Source organism: Mizuhopecten yessoensis, unplaced genomic scaffold (assembly GCF_002113885.1).
Source record: "Mizuhopecten yessoensis strain PY_sf001 unplaced genomic scaffold, ASM211388v2 scaffold2275, whole genome shotgun sequence".
Taxonomy (NCBI): domain Eukaryota; kingdom Metazoa; phylum Mollusca; class Bivalvia; order Pectinida; family Pectinidae; genus Mizuhopecten; species Mizuhopecten yessoensis.
In genome coordinates this window covers 1,192,540-1,208,079 of record NW_018404465.1, presented here as the reverse complement: position 1 = coordinate 1,208,079, position 15,540 = coordinate 1,192,540, and the positions used below count along the sequence as shown (strand labels likewise).

The following is a 15,540-nucleotide window of genomic DNA, read 5'->3' as shown; positions in this document are numbered from 1 at the left end:
TACACCTAGAACAGGAGACAACCCTATGTGTACACCTCGAACAGGAGTCAACCCTATGTGTACACCTAGAACAGGAGACAACCCTATGTGTACAGCTAGAACAGGAGTCACCCCTATGTGTACAGCAAGAACAGGAGTCAACCCTATGTGTCCAGCAAGAACAGGAGTCAACCCTATGTGTCCAGCAAGAACAGGAGTCAACCCTATGTGTCCAGCAAGAACAGGAGTCAACCCTATGTGTCCAGCAAGAACAGGAGTCAACCCTATGTGTCCAGCAAGAACAGGAGTCAACCCTATGTGTCCAGCAAGAACAGGAGTCAACCCTATGTGTCCAGCAAGAACAGGAGTCAACCCTATGTGTACAGCTAGAACAGGAGTCAACCCTATGTGAACACCTAGAACAGGAGTCAACCCAATGTGTAAAGATAATTGAAAACATCAAGTGGACACTTGGCTGAAATTTTAATCTAAAGCATTGCTCATTTTTAATAATTAAATATAAACCCTATCCCCTGTACTGGTGTATTGAATTTCATATGTATAAATGAAGATCTAAAATTATTGTAAACAAAAATATCAGGTTATATTTTCAACAATTACAAAATGAATGCAGACTATTTTGATCTTTGGTATAATGTTGCTACGATTCTAAAAGCAAATCAATCTCTAAATATAAATATTTATTTATTACTACTACGACAACAAAAATAAAATCTGGAAAGTTTTTGTGACATATAATACATCAAGATCTGTTGTACGATTCTGTTCTAAATTATGAAAATAACCTCATCATCCATACCACTCCCACCAGGAAATAACGCAGATTTGATTAAAATGATTAGGTTGGACTACTCAGTTTCTATTAGATACAAATTTTACTAAAACAAAGGAAGACAACCTTATTTTTACATGTCGGACTATTTACATGAAAATATGAAATTGTTAGCCCTGTTTCTCATAGGTTATTTCATTTTATTTTATACCAATTTTTTTAAGATATAAATTGAAGGTAACATCTGCTTGTATCTAATCTTATCTAGCATTTCATAATGTGATTAGTCAAGTTACACAAAGGAGGGATAATTAATCGGAGCTTTGGATGATATTAATATTATTAAAACTATTGGATGAATACATTTTCACATTGAAATATTACTGACTCAACCAGTTATGTTTTAGTTTGAAGTTATTCCGTCTTTGCGTATTGCAGAGTTATCTTCTCTTGGGAGCAGGTATTGATTGTTACGTCATTGGTCTGTGTGAGAAAATTACGTCGTTTTCTCAAAAGATTATGACGTTTCTCTCACAAACAAGTGACGTAACAATCAATCCCTGCTCCAAAGAGAAGATAACTCTGCAATACGCAAAGACGGAATAGTAGAGCTTAAGCAGGTACTCTGTCTATTGCCAACATCACCATTTGTCAAATGAGAGAAATATTTAGAGATCTTAAACTAACTGATAACGTGCACAGCTTAATACTTGACAACATGTTTAACAAATGCTTGTAATATCTGAACTAACAAACAATTTTGAATCGATGGCTGATCCATTATTTTTGAAACAAAAAGCCACTAAACATTATTATACATGTATGCTAGACCATGCAACAATCACATACATTCTCACTGGTATCAAAAACAAAGACCAGTGCTGATGTGTAGTCTTAAGCATCTCAAACCTTCAATAAAATACTGGTACATTATAAAACAAAACCATTACTCAAAATATCAGTGTATTACAATATCTCATTAATACGTCATTTCTCAGATATAAGTTGAAGAAAAAGTATTTTGGAAATGATGTATTCTAAACAAAGTAGGATAGAATATAGATACATTATGAAGTAGACTTAGTCTGGATCAGTAGAACCTATCTATAACACGCATTTTTCCGTTATATTCTTTAAAACAACAACCGACACTTTAAAAAAAATACTCATTCCGATTTATTGAATAATGTGAAAAACTGCTTTTCTGACAGAAATGAATAAATTAAAATAAATTTGTATATAAAAACTGTTTGTCTTTCCCTCTCAAACGAAATAACAAGCAATGACCAATTTGTTTTAGATGCACTGCGTTTACCTAAAAACTGTATACATTGTTTCACATAAACAGCTTTGTGGATTAATTTCAAGTTCATCAAGTTTTACTATGTTGAATATATATAACCAAAAAATAATTCTCAGTCTTTTCTAACAGATGCAAGTATTTGTAGAGCCCTAATCTATCAATCTAGTGCAGAGAAAAAATTCTTAGAATTCAAAATGAATATAAAACAAAGATCTCTTTAATCACAATTTTTAAAGTTAACCCCTGAAATTTCATAATGAACTATTCCAACCTTTTGAATTGGAAGATTTCAAATGTGTCTTCAGGGGTAAATGTGTTTAAAGAACAAAAAGAGTAGAGGAGTTTTGAAGAATTAAAAAAATGATAAAATACTTACGATAGTAAAATTTTACATTACAGAAAACAAATTTAAATATTCCTCTCAGTCTCGTTAATATAAACTTAGATACATTGCTTGTCATCACTAAGAAACGACTTAAAACAAAACTTAATTAAGATTATGTGATAAGAAAGTAGGAGGTTATTTTACTCCTCGCAATAGACCCAAAAACATCACTAATGTAGGTGTGTTTACATCGTATGATCAATGGCTATGGAACCACTCCCGACATTTACACACCAAACTCTATCAAGTTACTCAATATTAACAATACAACTCAGCTAAATTTAAATTACAAATAAAAGATAATATCAGTGAAAGCTGAACTTTATTGGACCCTTTCAACCCTAGGAAACTTTAGTAGACTCTACCATGCATTAATGGAATGAGTCCATCATGGTCTACACTGGTGAAAGGGTTAAATATGAGATTAATGTGTATGTAATTCACAAGGAGAAGCCTTTGTGAATTAAAATCTGTGAATGTTAATCACATGACAATATTACTGAAAGCTCAACTTCTACGGACTACTGTGTACTATTTATATTCACAAGGAGAATCATTTGTGAATAAGAATTTTCTGTGAATATTAATCATATGAAATGATAACTTTCGATATTGAAACACCATCCTATTGATCACAGATATAAGTATTCATGAAGAAAACCTACAGACATGCACATCGTCCACAAAATCACGAATGTTTGGAAATAAAGTGTTGAACTGTACATTTGTGTATGGCAAAGCGACTATTCACGGAATTAATAAATGTGAAAAATAGCTAATATCTAATAGGATCTGACCTAATTTACATAATCAACCTCTATCACAACATGGTTAGTGAAAATATGACCAATACCTGTAGAATTAACATGATACTCCTGTTAGTGAATGGAGATGCTCTATATATACATACACATTATATACATTTAATGTATAGTAATACAAATCCTATATTTTTCACAAAATACACAAGAGTACCTGTGTATCACACATTTAAAAGTAGGTATAATTTACATAATCAAAGTCACTATACTAGATAAGGAATCTATACTCTACTTTCTAATGACATAAATTTTCAAAAATAAAATTGGCAATAATTTGTGTTTTTCACCAGGAAAACTGAATATGCCATAAAATAACATAAACTCAATCACTTAAATGATGCATGTGTAAAACTTCATGTCAATCAAACTTTAAATTTTATAATAATAATGAATATTTACAAAGATTAAGTATATATGTATCTGACAAACATTGTCAAAAAGTTTATATTGGTTCATCTTCACACGAGTTTATCAATATAATCATAATTTGGCGAACTGAATGTGACAGAAGAAGGTGATCAATGCTATTGCTATAACTCTAGTAGTTATGTTGTACCAAGCACACGAAGATTCATCTCTAGAATTGGATTTTTACTTTCATAATATCTCTAATGATAAAGTCATCTAATTTTTTATATTAACTCATTCATCCCTGAAGACACACTTAAACTCTTCCAATGCAAAGGTTGCAATAGTTCATTATGAAATTTCAGGAGTGAATGAGTTATCAGCAATGGTAGAACCTTAATAGTCTGAACATATTTTGATTTGTTAAGACAGAGATCCCTATAGCCATTGTGCATCAGAGTATAAATAACTACATTATGCAGTGTATATGTAATTTCTCATTTGATATAGATACCTGTGGTTTAGATTGAAGAAACAGGAATTATTACCCTAAGGATATTAAATCCACTAATTTGGGTCCACTAATCCAGTCCCTAGTGATATCTGGCTACTGTGCTTATCCAGTCACCGATGATCTGGTTGTCCCTTTAATCCAGTCACCAATAATCTGGTTTACTTGCTAATCCAGTCGTCATTAATTCTGGTTATCTTGCTAATTCAGTCATCACTGATCTTGTTGTTTCTCTAATCCAGTCACCACTAATCTGGTTATCTCTCTAATCCAGTCTACATTAATCTGGTTATCTTACTTATCCAGTCACCACTGATCTAGTTGCCCTCTTATCCAGTCTATATTAATCTAGTTGTCTATCTAATCCAGTCTCCACTGATCTAATTGTCAATTCAATCAGTCTGTTAATCTAGTTGTCCATCTAATCCAGTCACCACTGATCTAGTTGTCCATTCAATTCAGTCTCTGTTAATCTAGTTGTCCATCTAATCCAGTCACCACTGATCTAGTTGTCCATCTAATCTAGTCCCCACTCATATCTGGCTACTTTACTAATCCAATCTGGTTATCCAACTAATTCAGTTGTAACTAATCTGGTTATCTGCACATCAAGTCCACACTAATTTCAACTTGGACATATCCCGCTTACGAATTTGCCACTATATCTGGCTACCCCTCTAATCTGGTTTTCATGCAGACAGTTATTTACGGAAAAGTTCATTTTACTTTGTCTTGTCAATTGCACACTCCTGCTACATAAGCCGGATCAGTACCCGAGACTGGAGGCTGGATTACATAAACTCATTCACCCCTGAAATTTCATAATGAACTATTTCAACTTTTGAATTGGAAGGGTTCAAATGTGTCTTCAGGGGTGAATGAGTTAACATATTACAGCACATGTAGAAGCCTACAGCTAGGTGATTATCTCAGTTTTAGCCACTAGCCATGTATTAGTCTAGGTGTATTTATTTTTTAGCCAACTTTCTGCATTTAGCCAAATTGATTAGCCAATTTGTATCCTGTTTTTAATAATTAATTTGTCAGTGAATCTATAATTCTATCTGTAAGTTATTTAATGGAGTTTTAGATTCCATTTCATTTTTGTGTGAAATATCGCCTGTCTGTGTTGAAATTGTCTGAAAATCAGACACTAAATTAAATCTCATACTGATAACTTGTCAAGATGAAGAATTTAAAAGTTGACACTTTCATCATGTATGTATCATTACACCGATTATAAACCCCGACACAACTGGATACAGGGCACTTTGTGTCATGCAAGACGTACCATTTTTTCCGTAAGTTGCTCTATCAAATATCTCTTAATTAAGCAATTAATATTTCAGCTAATTGTGTTGTGGTATACAACATGTACTGCTATTTCTGACCAACTGATAAAGGTTGACACAGACTTATGTTAATTTTACAGCAATGTTTAGTGGCAATGCATGTTAAAGTTATATACCATAAAGTAATTAGCTGAAATATTCATTTTTCATTTCACACTAAAGACAGTTCACGGAATTCTTGGATTACCAAAATCAGTGGTTATGATTAGATTCAATAGTAGTCACGGCCAAACATAAAATTAAGTTAGTTTGACATAGCACACTCGTAATTAAATATAACAATACATGACTGGGGCTTAATGTGCCGACCCAAAAAAAGGTTTGCCCACCAGAAAAAAATAAAAATCTCTTGAGAGTACCGATACTAACTGAAATTTAACTTAACCCTTTCACCCCTAGGTAACTTTAATAACCTTACCATTAATTGATCTGGATGATTCCATTATGGAATACAGTGTTGAAAGGGTTAACCCATTCACCCCTAAAGTCACATTTGAACCTTACCAAATCAAAGACTGGGAAAGTCTAGTTTAAATATTTAGGGGTGGATGAGTTAAATACTTTGTTATTAGTGTTTTATATGAAAGAAGTTAATGAAGTAATGTTTTCATTAATACCTTGAATCTTTTTATTTCATTATTTACCATCTAGCTTCTTATTGTGGAGATTTTTTTGTTAATTCCCTACCGACCCAAACTTCAAAGCGTCGGTCAATGAATATTTTAAGGTTGGCCTAATACTGGTCATTAGTGGTCAGCTGTCCAAATGGTGGTAAATTCTTACAATATATATTTCCCTGTAATGTTGGAGGACACAGAAAATTTAAATACAAAAGCTTGTACACATTCTTATCATTTATACATTATTGCCTTTTTGGTAAAAGCTAATAACCGGTATGAAAATTGATGTCTTTCAAGACAATGTGAAAAGTTGAAATATGAAAAGAAATCTGAGGAAATATTAAATTGTTTTTGCTCTAAATTATCATAATTTTCTAATTTATGATGTATTCTTTTCTGACTATTTTTTATAATTTACAGCATGTTCTGTTCTTAGCATTACTTGTGTCTTATTTATGCTAGCTTATTTTAATTAATTTACTTATGAATAAATATGTCTCAAAAAGATGTCCTAGGTTTCGAAGACTTTTAAAAAATCATCTTTAAACAATACATATAACATTTTATATTAAGTATTATTATTTTCAAATTACAACCCTGCAATACTTCACAGCAAACAATCTTTTCAAAGATTCCAAAATGATTGACTACAGACAGTAATTAATATTCATATTCTATTTACCAGAGAAAGCAATCAAATATAATGATTTCCTTCTTTAAGCAACTGGTGACATTGTCAATTTTAAGTCAATTTCTGATCAGGAGAGTTTTGAACTTGAAGGTCATCGTCTCTAAATTTATTTAAAGTATTTTTTCACTTCACATTAAAATTTAAACATTTCCCTTAAACCTGAAGCCTGGCTGTTCAAACTATTACCTTAATGAGAAATAACCAAATTATTGAAAATAATCTTTTTGCTCTTACATCCGTAAGAACTTTCCCCTAATTATATATGACCGCATCAGCAGTCATAATGAAATATGAAGAAAATTCAGCTATATATCCATCCACTGTTTGGTATGATCCAAAATATAAAAGAATTCCAGAGGATAAAATTGTGTTAGTTCATCATTAAGGAACCAAAGCTTTGATAAGCCAGGACCACGAGCCCCGTAAATGTATCTATTTAGTGTCTGCTCCGTCATCATTTAGGTGAGAAAGCTTTGAAAAGCCAGGACCCCGAGCCCCGGAAATGTATCTATTTAGTGTCTGCTCCGTCATCATTTAGGTGACAAAGCTTTGAAAACCCAAGACCCCGAGCCAAGAGATGTATCTATTTAGTGTCTGCTCCGTCATTGCCGCTCTCGTCTTCCTCCTTTACCAGCTGCCCTCCCGGGCTGTGGACCTTTAGATGATGTGTAAGCTGCCGATTTTCTCCGAATCGTTTCGGGCAGTGTGGGCAGCCGTACGGTTTCTCCTTAGTGTGAGTACGTTTATGCCTGTGTAGAGTTCCATACTGGGTAAAACGCTTCCCACAAAAATCACACTTGAACGGTTTCTCACCTGTGTGTATACGTCTATGAGATTCGAGATGTTGCTTTTCTATGAAACCCTTCCCGCAGAATTCACACTTGTGCGGTTTGTCTCCACTGTGGCCGACCATGTGACGACGTAAACCAAACACACCAGTAAATCCCTTCCCGCAGATTTCACATTTACACAACTGTTCACCCGTGTGTAGCCGCACATGACGATAGAAACTGCGTTTGTTCATGAACTGTTTGTGACAAATTTCACACACGAATGGTTTCGCGTTTGACAGCGACAGTGATTCATCTGCACTGTCAGCCACGGGGCTCCGAGTGGGGGTGACTTGGACGGTAGACTCTTGTTTAACAGACGTGGCCGGTGAAGGGGCTGGTTCCACGTGACCTGTGCTCTGGAATCCGCTTGTGCTTGGGAAAACTGGAGTCGGAAGCGGTGTCCTTCCAAGATTTCTCTGCATGACCTGACTCGCCAGCTCAGAAAATGAGCTGAGAATATTGCCGGTCTCTATGAACTTTGGTATACCTTCCCCGGCCAGTTTGTCCGACATCGTGTATGAGACAGACTGTGTGTGTGCATTCTCTACAATGGTAGAAGGATGAGAAATGTGGGCATGAGAGGGAGTTGAGGTAGCAAGAGGATGGTGGTCGGCCATTGTTCCGTCCAGATCGTCATCCTCGCTGTCAGACGATTTTTGATTCTCTGAGTCTTGATTTGATGCTGCCATCTCTGATTGGTGAGTCTGTATTTGATGATCAAGGTCATTTTTAGTGTTATTAGTCCCATTGTGACCTTGACCATGCCCATGAGCATGACCATGACCTTGATTATGTCTGTGACCTTGGACTTGTGATGAATCCTGACGCATGATGACGCCAACGTGTGTATCACTAACGCCTTGTGTGATGATAGATCCAGGAGCGTACCCCTCGACCGAATGATGATGGGCCACGGTGACTGGAACGTTTGATGGGTCCGCTAGCTGTTCTGTGGTGGGTATGTGATGGAACAATTCACTTGGTCTTACGTCTTCTAGTGGCGCCACCTGATGAGCAGTGTGGACATCAGTCACAGCGCCCTCTACAGGGATTTGACTGTCCTTCAGCAATGCTCCGTTAGCAGGACTTTGCAATTGTTCTGTCTGCAACATAGCACGCTCAACGGCATGAGACTGGTAGTGTATAATCAAATGTTCCGCTACTGTGAAAGTCTCACCACAGATTTCACAGCGTAACTCTGTACTTCCTGTATGCTCTCGTAAGTGGTACACCAGCGATGGTAACGACTCGCACTGCTGACCGCACACATTGCATGGATATACAACAGTGGACACAGTGGCGTCCCGGGTGTCATTCGAGTCGCTATGAAGCTCAGCTGTTGTGGGGATAAGGTGCTGCTGTTGTGACGCTGCTATACTTTCCACAGCGGCGTTGTACTCCACTGCTTGCTGTTGAGACATTGTAGTAGAAACATTCAGACGATGCGACCCAATGCTGTAATCGGCCGGTTGAGGAATCGCCGCAGTTTCTACAGCCTTACCAACATCTGTTGAAGGATACCGATTATCGGTCAGATTCATTGGGAGGTCGTCAGGTGCAGGAATTTTATCATCATGACTATCAACAGTCTGGGGAATTTCTGTTCCTCCCTCTTTTGGTATCAGTACAGCACGGGCATCTATGTTTCCGAACAGGAAGTTATACTGGTGTTGTAGGTAATCGCGCCTAACCATGTCCGATATGACATCAAACTTTGTTTCGTCCTCGCTCAATGCTGTGCTTGATTTTCCTTTAGCATCTTGGTATTGCAAGCCTGCAGAACGAGCAACGTCGTATTTTTGAATCTGACTCAAATATGTCGGTGAAAACGCTGCTTGATAGGCTGCTGCTGTCAGATCAATGTTTCTTTGTTCGTTATGTGCCGCGTCTGACTTATCGCCTGTTCCTTCCTTCACCATGACAGCCGTCTCATGAGAGTCGATGAAGCGTATGTTACTCAGATCTTCTGGTATATTAGACTCCGCCGTTTTATTTTCTAAGCTAACATTAGGTTGAAAATTTGGCTGGTGGTTTTCATCCAGATGACGATTCCGTAAAATATCATGGGCATAAAGCAACGCAGAGTCCAGTTTTTCTTGGTGTGTACTTGAAGGGATTGTATGTTGTGGGGTTGAAATAGCGTGTGTGGACACGGAAGCATCCAACGGCGCCGACTGCATGTGAGTTGAGCTGTACGTACTAGAGCTAGACTCGTCTAATTCTGGTGTCTTCTGTTCTAGCTGATAATTCTGTATAGCCTCAGATAATTGGTCCGAAACATCCGGCTCATCTTTGATTTTTACTGATTTTCCTTTTAAATGTATCTGAACATGCCGATAGAGTGATCCCCCCTGGGGGAATCTTTTACCGCAGTATTTACACTGATATGGTTTTTCGCCTGTATGAATTCTTGTGTGTATCATCAAATGCTGTTTCTCAATAAATCGCTTCCCACAAGTTGGACAAGCATGCGGCCGCTCGCCTGTGTGGGTCATGACATGTCGGCGTAGACAGTAACTGGTTGTGAAGCTCTTCTGACAGTAATGACAAAGAAATGGTTTCTGACCTCTGTGTGTGCGCGTGTGCCGTTCCAGGGTGATTGGAGAGTTGAACTGACTCTGACAATAGTCACACTTATGTCTCTTATCAGTCACAGCCGCAGCCATAGCCTCCAGTTCTTTGTTAGATAAGACAGACAGATCAACGTTTGGAGCGGTTATCTGCCCCAGAGAGTTCCCAAAACCGTTTTCCACAAAATTTGTAGCCAGCTCCCCTTGTTCTTTCTTCACTTGTACATTTGGTATTGAGGCGTTTTTAAACTTTCCTAGAGGAGCTTCCTTTGTTACTTCTAATTCTTCCTTATTTGGTGCTGAAGTTGAGGTAGATTCTCCATACTTTCCCGGAATTATCTCCCCTCTTTCTCCGTTGCTTTCCCCTTCCGTTCCTTCAAAGTCACTGCCTTCCATCTGTGTCATGGAAGATTTCCGACTCTCTAACTCGCGAGTGTAAAGCTGCATTTGTAAGTGAAGAGCCTGTGAGAACTGAAGCAGAGGGTTACTCAGTGATGACATACCCTGCATTCCACTGAGAAGAAGCTCAGGGTTAATTTGATTCTCCAACTCCTTAGGAATTTCCTGTGGTTTTGCCAGATGATGTGACAATGTTGGGTGATGGGAGGCGGCTGTACTTTGTTGTGCTACGGTTACTGCTGCAACTTGCTCTGGAGTAGGCGACTCTTTAAGCTCTGTTTTCAAAGTTAAAGATTCTGGTGATGCCTCTTTGTTGTGCGTCTGAAGATGGTTGTGCAGCGTTCCGTACTGTGTGAAACTTTTCGAGCAAACGTGGCATTTATAAGGTTTCTCTCCGGTATGTATCCTAATATGACTCTGTAGATGCTGTTTCTCAATGAAACCCTTGTGACAGTATGGACACCTATGTGGTTTCTCTCCCGTATGCAACATGATATGACGACGCAGACAGAAACTAGCACTAAAGCGTTTACCACACACGTTACAACGGTAGGGTTTCTGTCCAGTGTGGTACTTGCTACAGTGAGATTGTAGTTCAAATATCGAAGCACACTTGATCAGACAAAATTTACACTGTAGGCCGTCATCACCAGATTTTGATCGACCTGGTGACAACTGTGAGGGATCCATCTTGCTAAGAAGATATTCCATCTCCTCCTGTTTTTGACTTTCAGTCTTCATTTCTTCTTCCGCAAGCATGGGATCATCATTTTTGAGATTCTGTTTCATTAAATTTTCATCATGAGCCACATCCCCTGGATCTGTATCTTGAAGATGTTTTTCATTTTCCTCTGTAGCCAAAATTCCAGCAGGCATTTCCTGAACTTGTTCCATTGAAGAGCTCTGCTTTGACATACTAGTGTGTTGTATGGCACCAATACGACCTTGTGGTTGTATTTGACCTTGTTGAGAATGAATGTGACTGTGTGCCTGACTGTCAGTATGACCTTGCGAATGACTATGACCTTGTCCTTGTGAATGGTCATGACCATGTTGGTGGCCTTGAGGTTGCCCTTGTGTAGGAAGGTCAAAGTTCATGTTGGGAATGTTACCAACCTGGCTCTGACCACTAACAGCCTTACTCAGATCTAATTCTAAATTTGGAGGATGACCTTGAACTTGTGTTGTGACCTCATCTTGACCATCCTCCTCGGTGTCTGGCCCTTCAGTGCTGATCGCTAATCCCTCCTCTGCAGAAAACGATCCTGACCCATCCATTTTTAAGTCACTTTCACTGTCCATAGGGTATGGTTCTGATCCAGGTTCTGTGGGTTTGAAGCACCTTCCATGCCTCTCACGGTGTTTATACAAAGATCCGTGTTGTGAGAATTTCTTCCCGCAGACCTCACAAGCATATGGTTTCTCTCCAGTGTGCACACGCCTGTGGACCTCCAGATTCTGTTTACCAATAAAACCTTTCCCACAAATGTCACACTTATCAGGACGTTCGTTATTATGACTCATAGTGTGACGACGAAGTGCGAAGCTGGTTCCAAACACACGACCACACGTATCACAATTGAACGCCTTTCCGTTGCCAATACTCAGTGCATATTTTTGCAATTCACTTGGTGAAGCACCAGACATGTCTACTCCATCCAGACCCTCTGCATGCTGATTTTCAATTTGTGACGACGACGACGCCTCTTGGTATTCAGTTTGACGGTTTAGTTTCTCCACCAGAGTCACAGCTGCAGCTGTCTCCAAACTGGACTGCGTGGAAGTTGCGAGATTACTCTGCATTTGAACGGCTAAATTTTCCTCTGTTTGTCGGGCCTGCTCCAAACCCAATCGTATACTGGTTTCATTTTTCTCTACAGAAGGACTCAGACTGAACCATTGGCCGGTTTGTCTGAGTTGCGACAAGGCTGATTTTAATGTCACAATACAGGTATATAACTCACGTTTGGTATGAGTCTCTATATGGTTCTGTAATGAGGTATGGTCAATGAAATAGTTGAGACAGACCTGACACTGGTTACCATCCATGGTATACACCTTGATGTCAGATCGGTTTTATCAACCTTCAGCGACTCCACAACTCTTCCGTGTCATCCTCCTTTGTTATTACAAATCTTTAAATTAAAATGTTCTATGTTGAATAGTGCAATCTCAATTCTGGTCTCTGTATCATTTTTTTCACGTTAATTTACAGATCTGTAAGGATTTTTAACACGATCCTGGGTTTGTTAATAGCACTGTTGTCGGTTCTTCTCCTTTAAGGGAAGAGTTCCAAGGAATTCATTCCATTTTTGTTTCGTCTCTTCTGACGAAACTGGAATTGTCTTTAGAGTCATTTAAACAGCACAAGTGAAATCTTCTACCAACAAATTTCAGTAATCATGTATCATCTTAATGTATTTGTTTTCCAGTAGATGATAGACACGCCGTGTCCAGAAGTCTGTTATCTGTAAACACAGGAGACTTATTGGAGAGGAGTTTTAATCCAAACCGGGAAGAATTTCCCAGACAGAAATATCCTAGATTTTCCATTTTCTTGCAGAGCTTTGTTATCCTCAGCCAAGGTCAGCAATTATACCACACCCTTAATTAGAAAAGAAATCAGTATTAGAATACATAGAATATGTAATTATATCTTAATTTTACTGAGTTCATTACTTTACTTAACTCATTCACCCCTAAAGAAATATTTGAATTTCTCCAATTCAAAGGTTGGAATAGTTCATTATGAAATTTCAGGGGTGAATGATTGAAATAATTTAGCTTGGGTAGTTCTATATAATACAAATACAGCTAAAGTTGAACTAAGTTTATCTTTAAATGTTGGATCCTAGAAATAATGTTTGGATCTATGTATATAATACCTGAATAAATGAACTTACAGTATATGTGAAGTAGAAAAGTATGAAGAAAATAATGCAGATGATGACAATTATTCCATGAATAATTCAGTTTAACATTTACAGAAATATCTTCCTCATGTTTAAGTTGCAGTTATGTAAGTGCATATGCTACAAGTTGTATTGGGATTGGTGTTGGGGATGGGGGATGGATGGCACCAGGGACCCCACTGAGTAACTCACTGGGCCATTGAAGCAAAACTTAGATTAACAGAATCTTACATTGGAGTGGTCTGTGGACTTCAATTTTCATTATATTTTGTACTTATTATAAGATATATTTAGGGGATAACCTTACTGTATTTTAAAATTTGCAGTGGTATATCATGCTTATACTAACGCAAATTAAGTCTTACTGGCTCCTATCTGCGTGGCCAGTAAAACTTAATTTGCGACAGTATAATCATATAAAGTATAAAGTCAAAACAAGAAACTATTTCAAAAGCCGACCTCACTGGCAGACTTGTCTGGAATATAATTCCATGACATCATAGCGTGTGTAGGCAGTCTTTCCTCTGGGAAAGACAGGTTTATCTTTTCACGGGTCAGTTCATGTCTTTCACGGTTAAGTATGGGAGAAAAACTCTCAGTCACTTGCGTTTGCTGTAATTGTTAAATCAGGATTTCTTAAATATCACGTAGATGTAATTTTATTATACGTATATGACTCAATAAAAAATAAAATATGGGTCTAAATATATATGGGTGTCATGGAAATCATATTAAACATGGTGTCATCAAAAGTAAGTCTATATTTGGTCATGCAGGCCATATTTAGAAATGGATAATTTTGATGAAATCATGTGTGAACTGTCTTGGCCTTTTTTTTTTTTTTCAATATGGATATTGCTAATTTTGTGAAAGAGCTATTTTTATTGCAGTCAGGATTCTGCACTATTTTGATAACATTATAATCATATGAGGTGTTGATTATATGTTTAAGTGTAATCTTACAGATTGAAAACTTTTGATTTCGTCCATTAGTCGGCACAGGACCAATTCATGGCTGTAACGAAGCATTACAGGTATATAAAATTGTCTTGTCATCAATAGAAGCGACATTATAACAACTATATTTGTTACTGCTATACTATAAATGCGTTGAATTAGCAGATTTCAAACTGTCACTTAAGATAATATTATATAACAGAGTCAGGATGAGTAGCAGTGTGTGGAACAGAAAGTTACAGTTACTCAGACTAACATTATATATACATGTAGCTATACATGTATGTACTTACTTAAAGCTCAACCACCTGAACTATATTCTAAAATGTCTAGATAAAAGTAAAATTTATTAAATAATTTTCATTTATAATGACAGATACATTGACAGACTAATTGCTAACCTAAGTTAACTTGGTTTAGCCAGGCACAAATTGAGGATAATTGTGGGCGGAGTTACCTTTCGCGTGACCTATTTAATTTACACACGAGATTTGTGGCAAGAAATACAGTTTAAACTTTGAAATCATAACTGATTTAAACGAAATAGTAGCTGTCATAACGAACGTAACATTGTCATGTGAACTGGAACGCTGTCTGAATATATTTACTGTAAGTTTGATATGAACAAATATCGATGTCAACCGCTTGGACGGTGTAATTTGTAGAATTAACTCAAGACTCCAAAGCCATAAACTAACTTTGTTTTCTTATTAGAAAGAGTTAATATGGCAAAGTTTGGTTGCAATTGTGTATAAAATTAACAATATAACATTTTAAAATATATGATGAAGTAATTTCATATGAATAATATCAAATTCTTGAAACGAAACTGAATGATTTACAGAAATTGATTCTGCAACCAAACTTGGAGAAGCAGGAAACTCGAAAATATGGATGACTATTTCGGACAAACAAAACATTTCTGCCATCACGCGCATTGTCCATTAGCTACTTAAATAAGTAAAGTAGCCTTAGCAACCTCTAGACTTACAAAAAATATCCTCCATTTTGTAGTTTATGCCGATTTTTTAGCTGCAGCTTTGTTTACACACGAACAACAAAGGTG

The 15,540-nt window shown here is 37.1% G+C and overlaps 1 protein-coding gene across 1 annotated transcript; it reads right to left on the bottom strand.

The window, feature by feature from the left end:
* Window positions 1–6,073: 6,073 nt before the first annotated feature.
* On the bottom strand, window positions 6,074–15,540 carry LOC110445418. The gene is made up of 2 exons (XM_021490032.1): window positions 15,466–15,540; window positions 6,074–13,210 (listed from the first exon to the last, which is right to left on the bottom strand). Exon 2 carries the CDS (start codon window positions 12,652–12,654, stop codon window positions 7,387–7,389), a length of 5,268 nt encoding a protein of 1,755 aa, XP_021345707.1. The 5' UTR covers window positions 12,655–13,210; window positions 15,466–15,540; the 3' UTR covers window positions 6,074–7,386.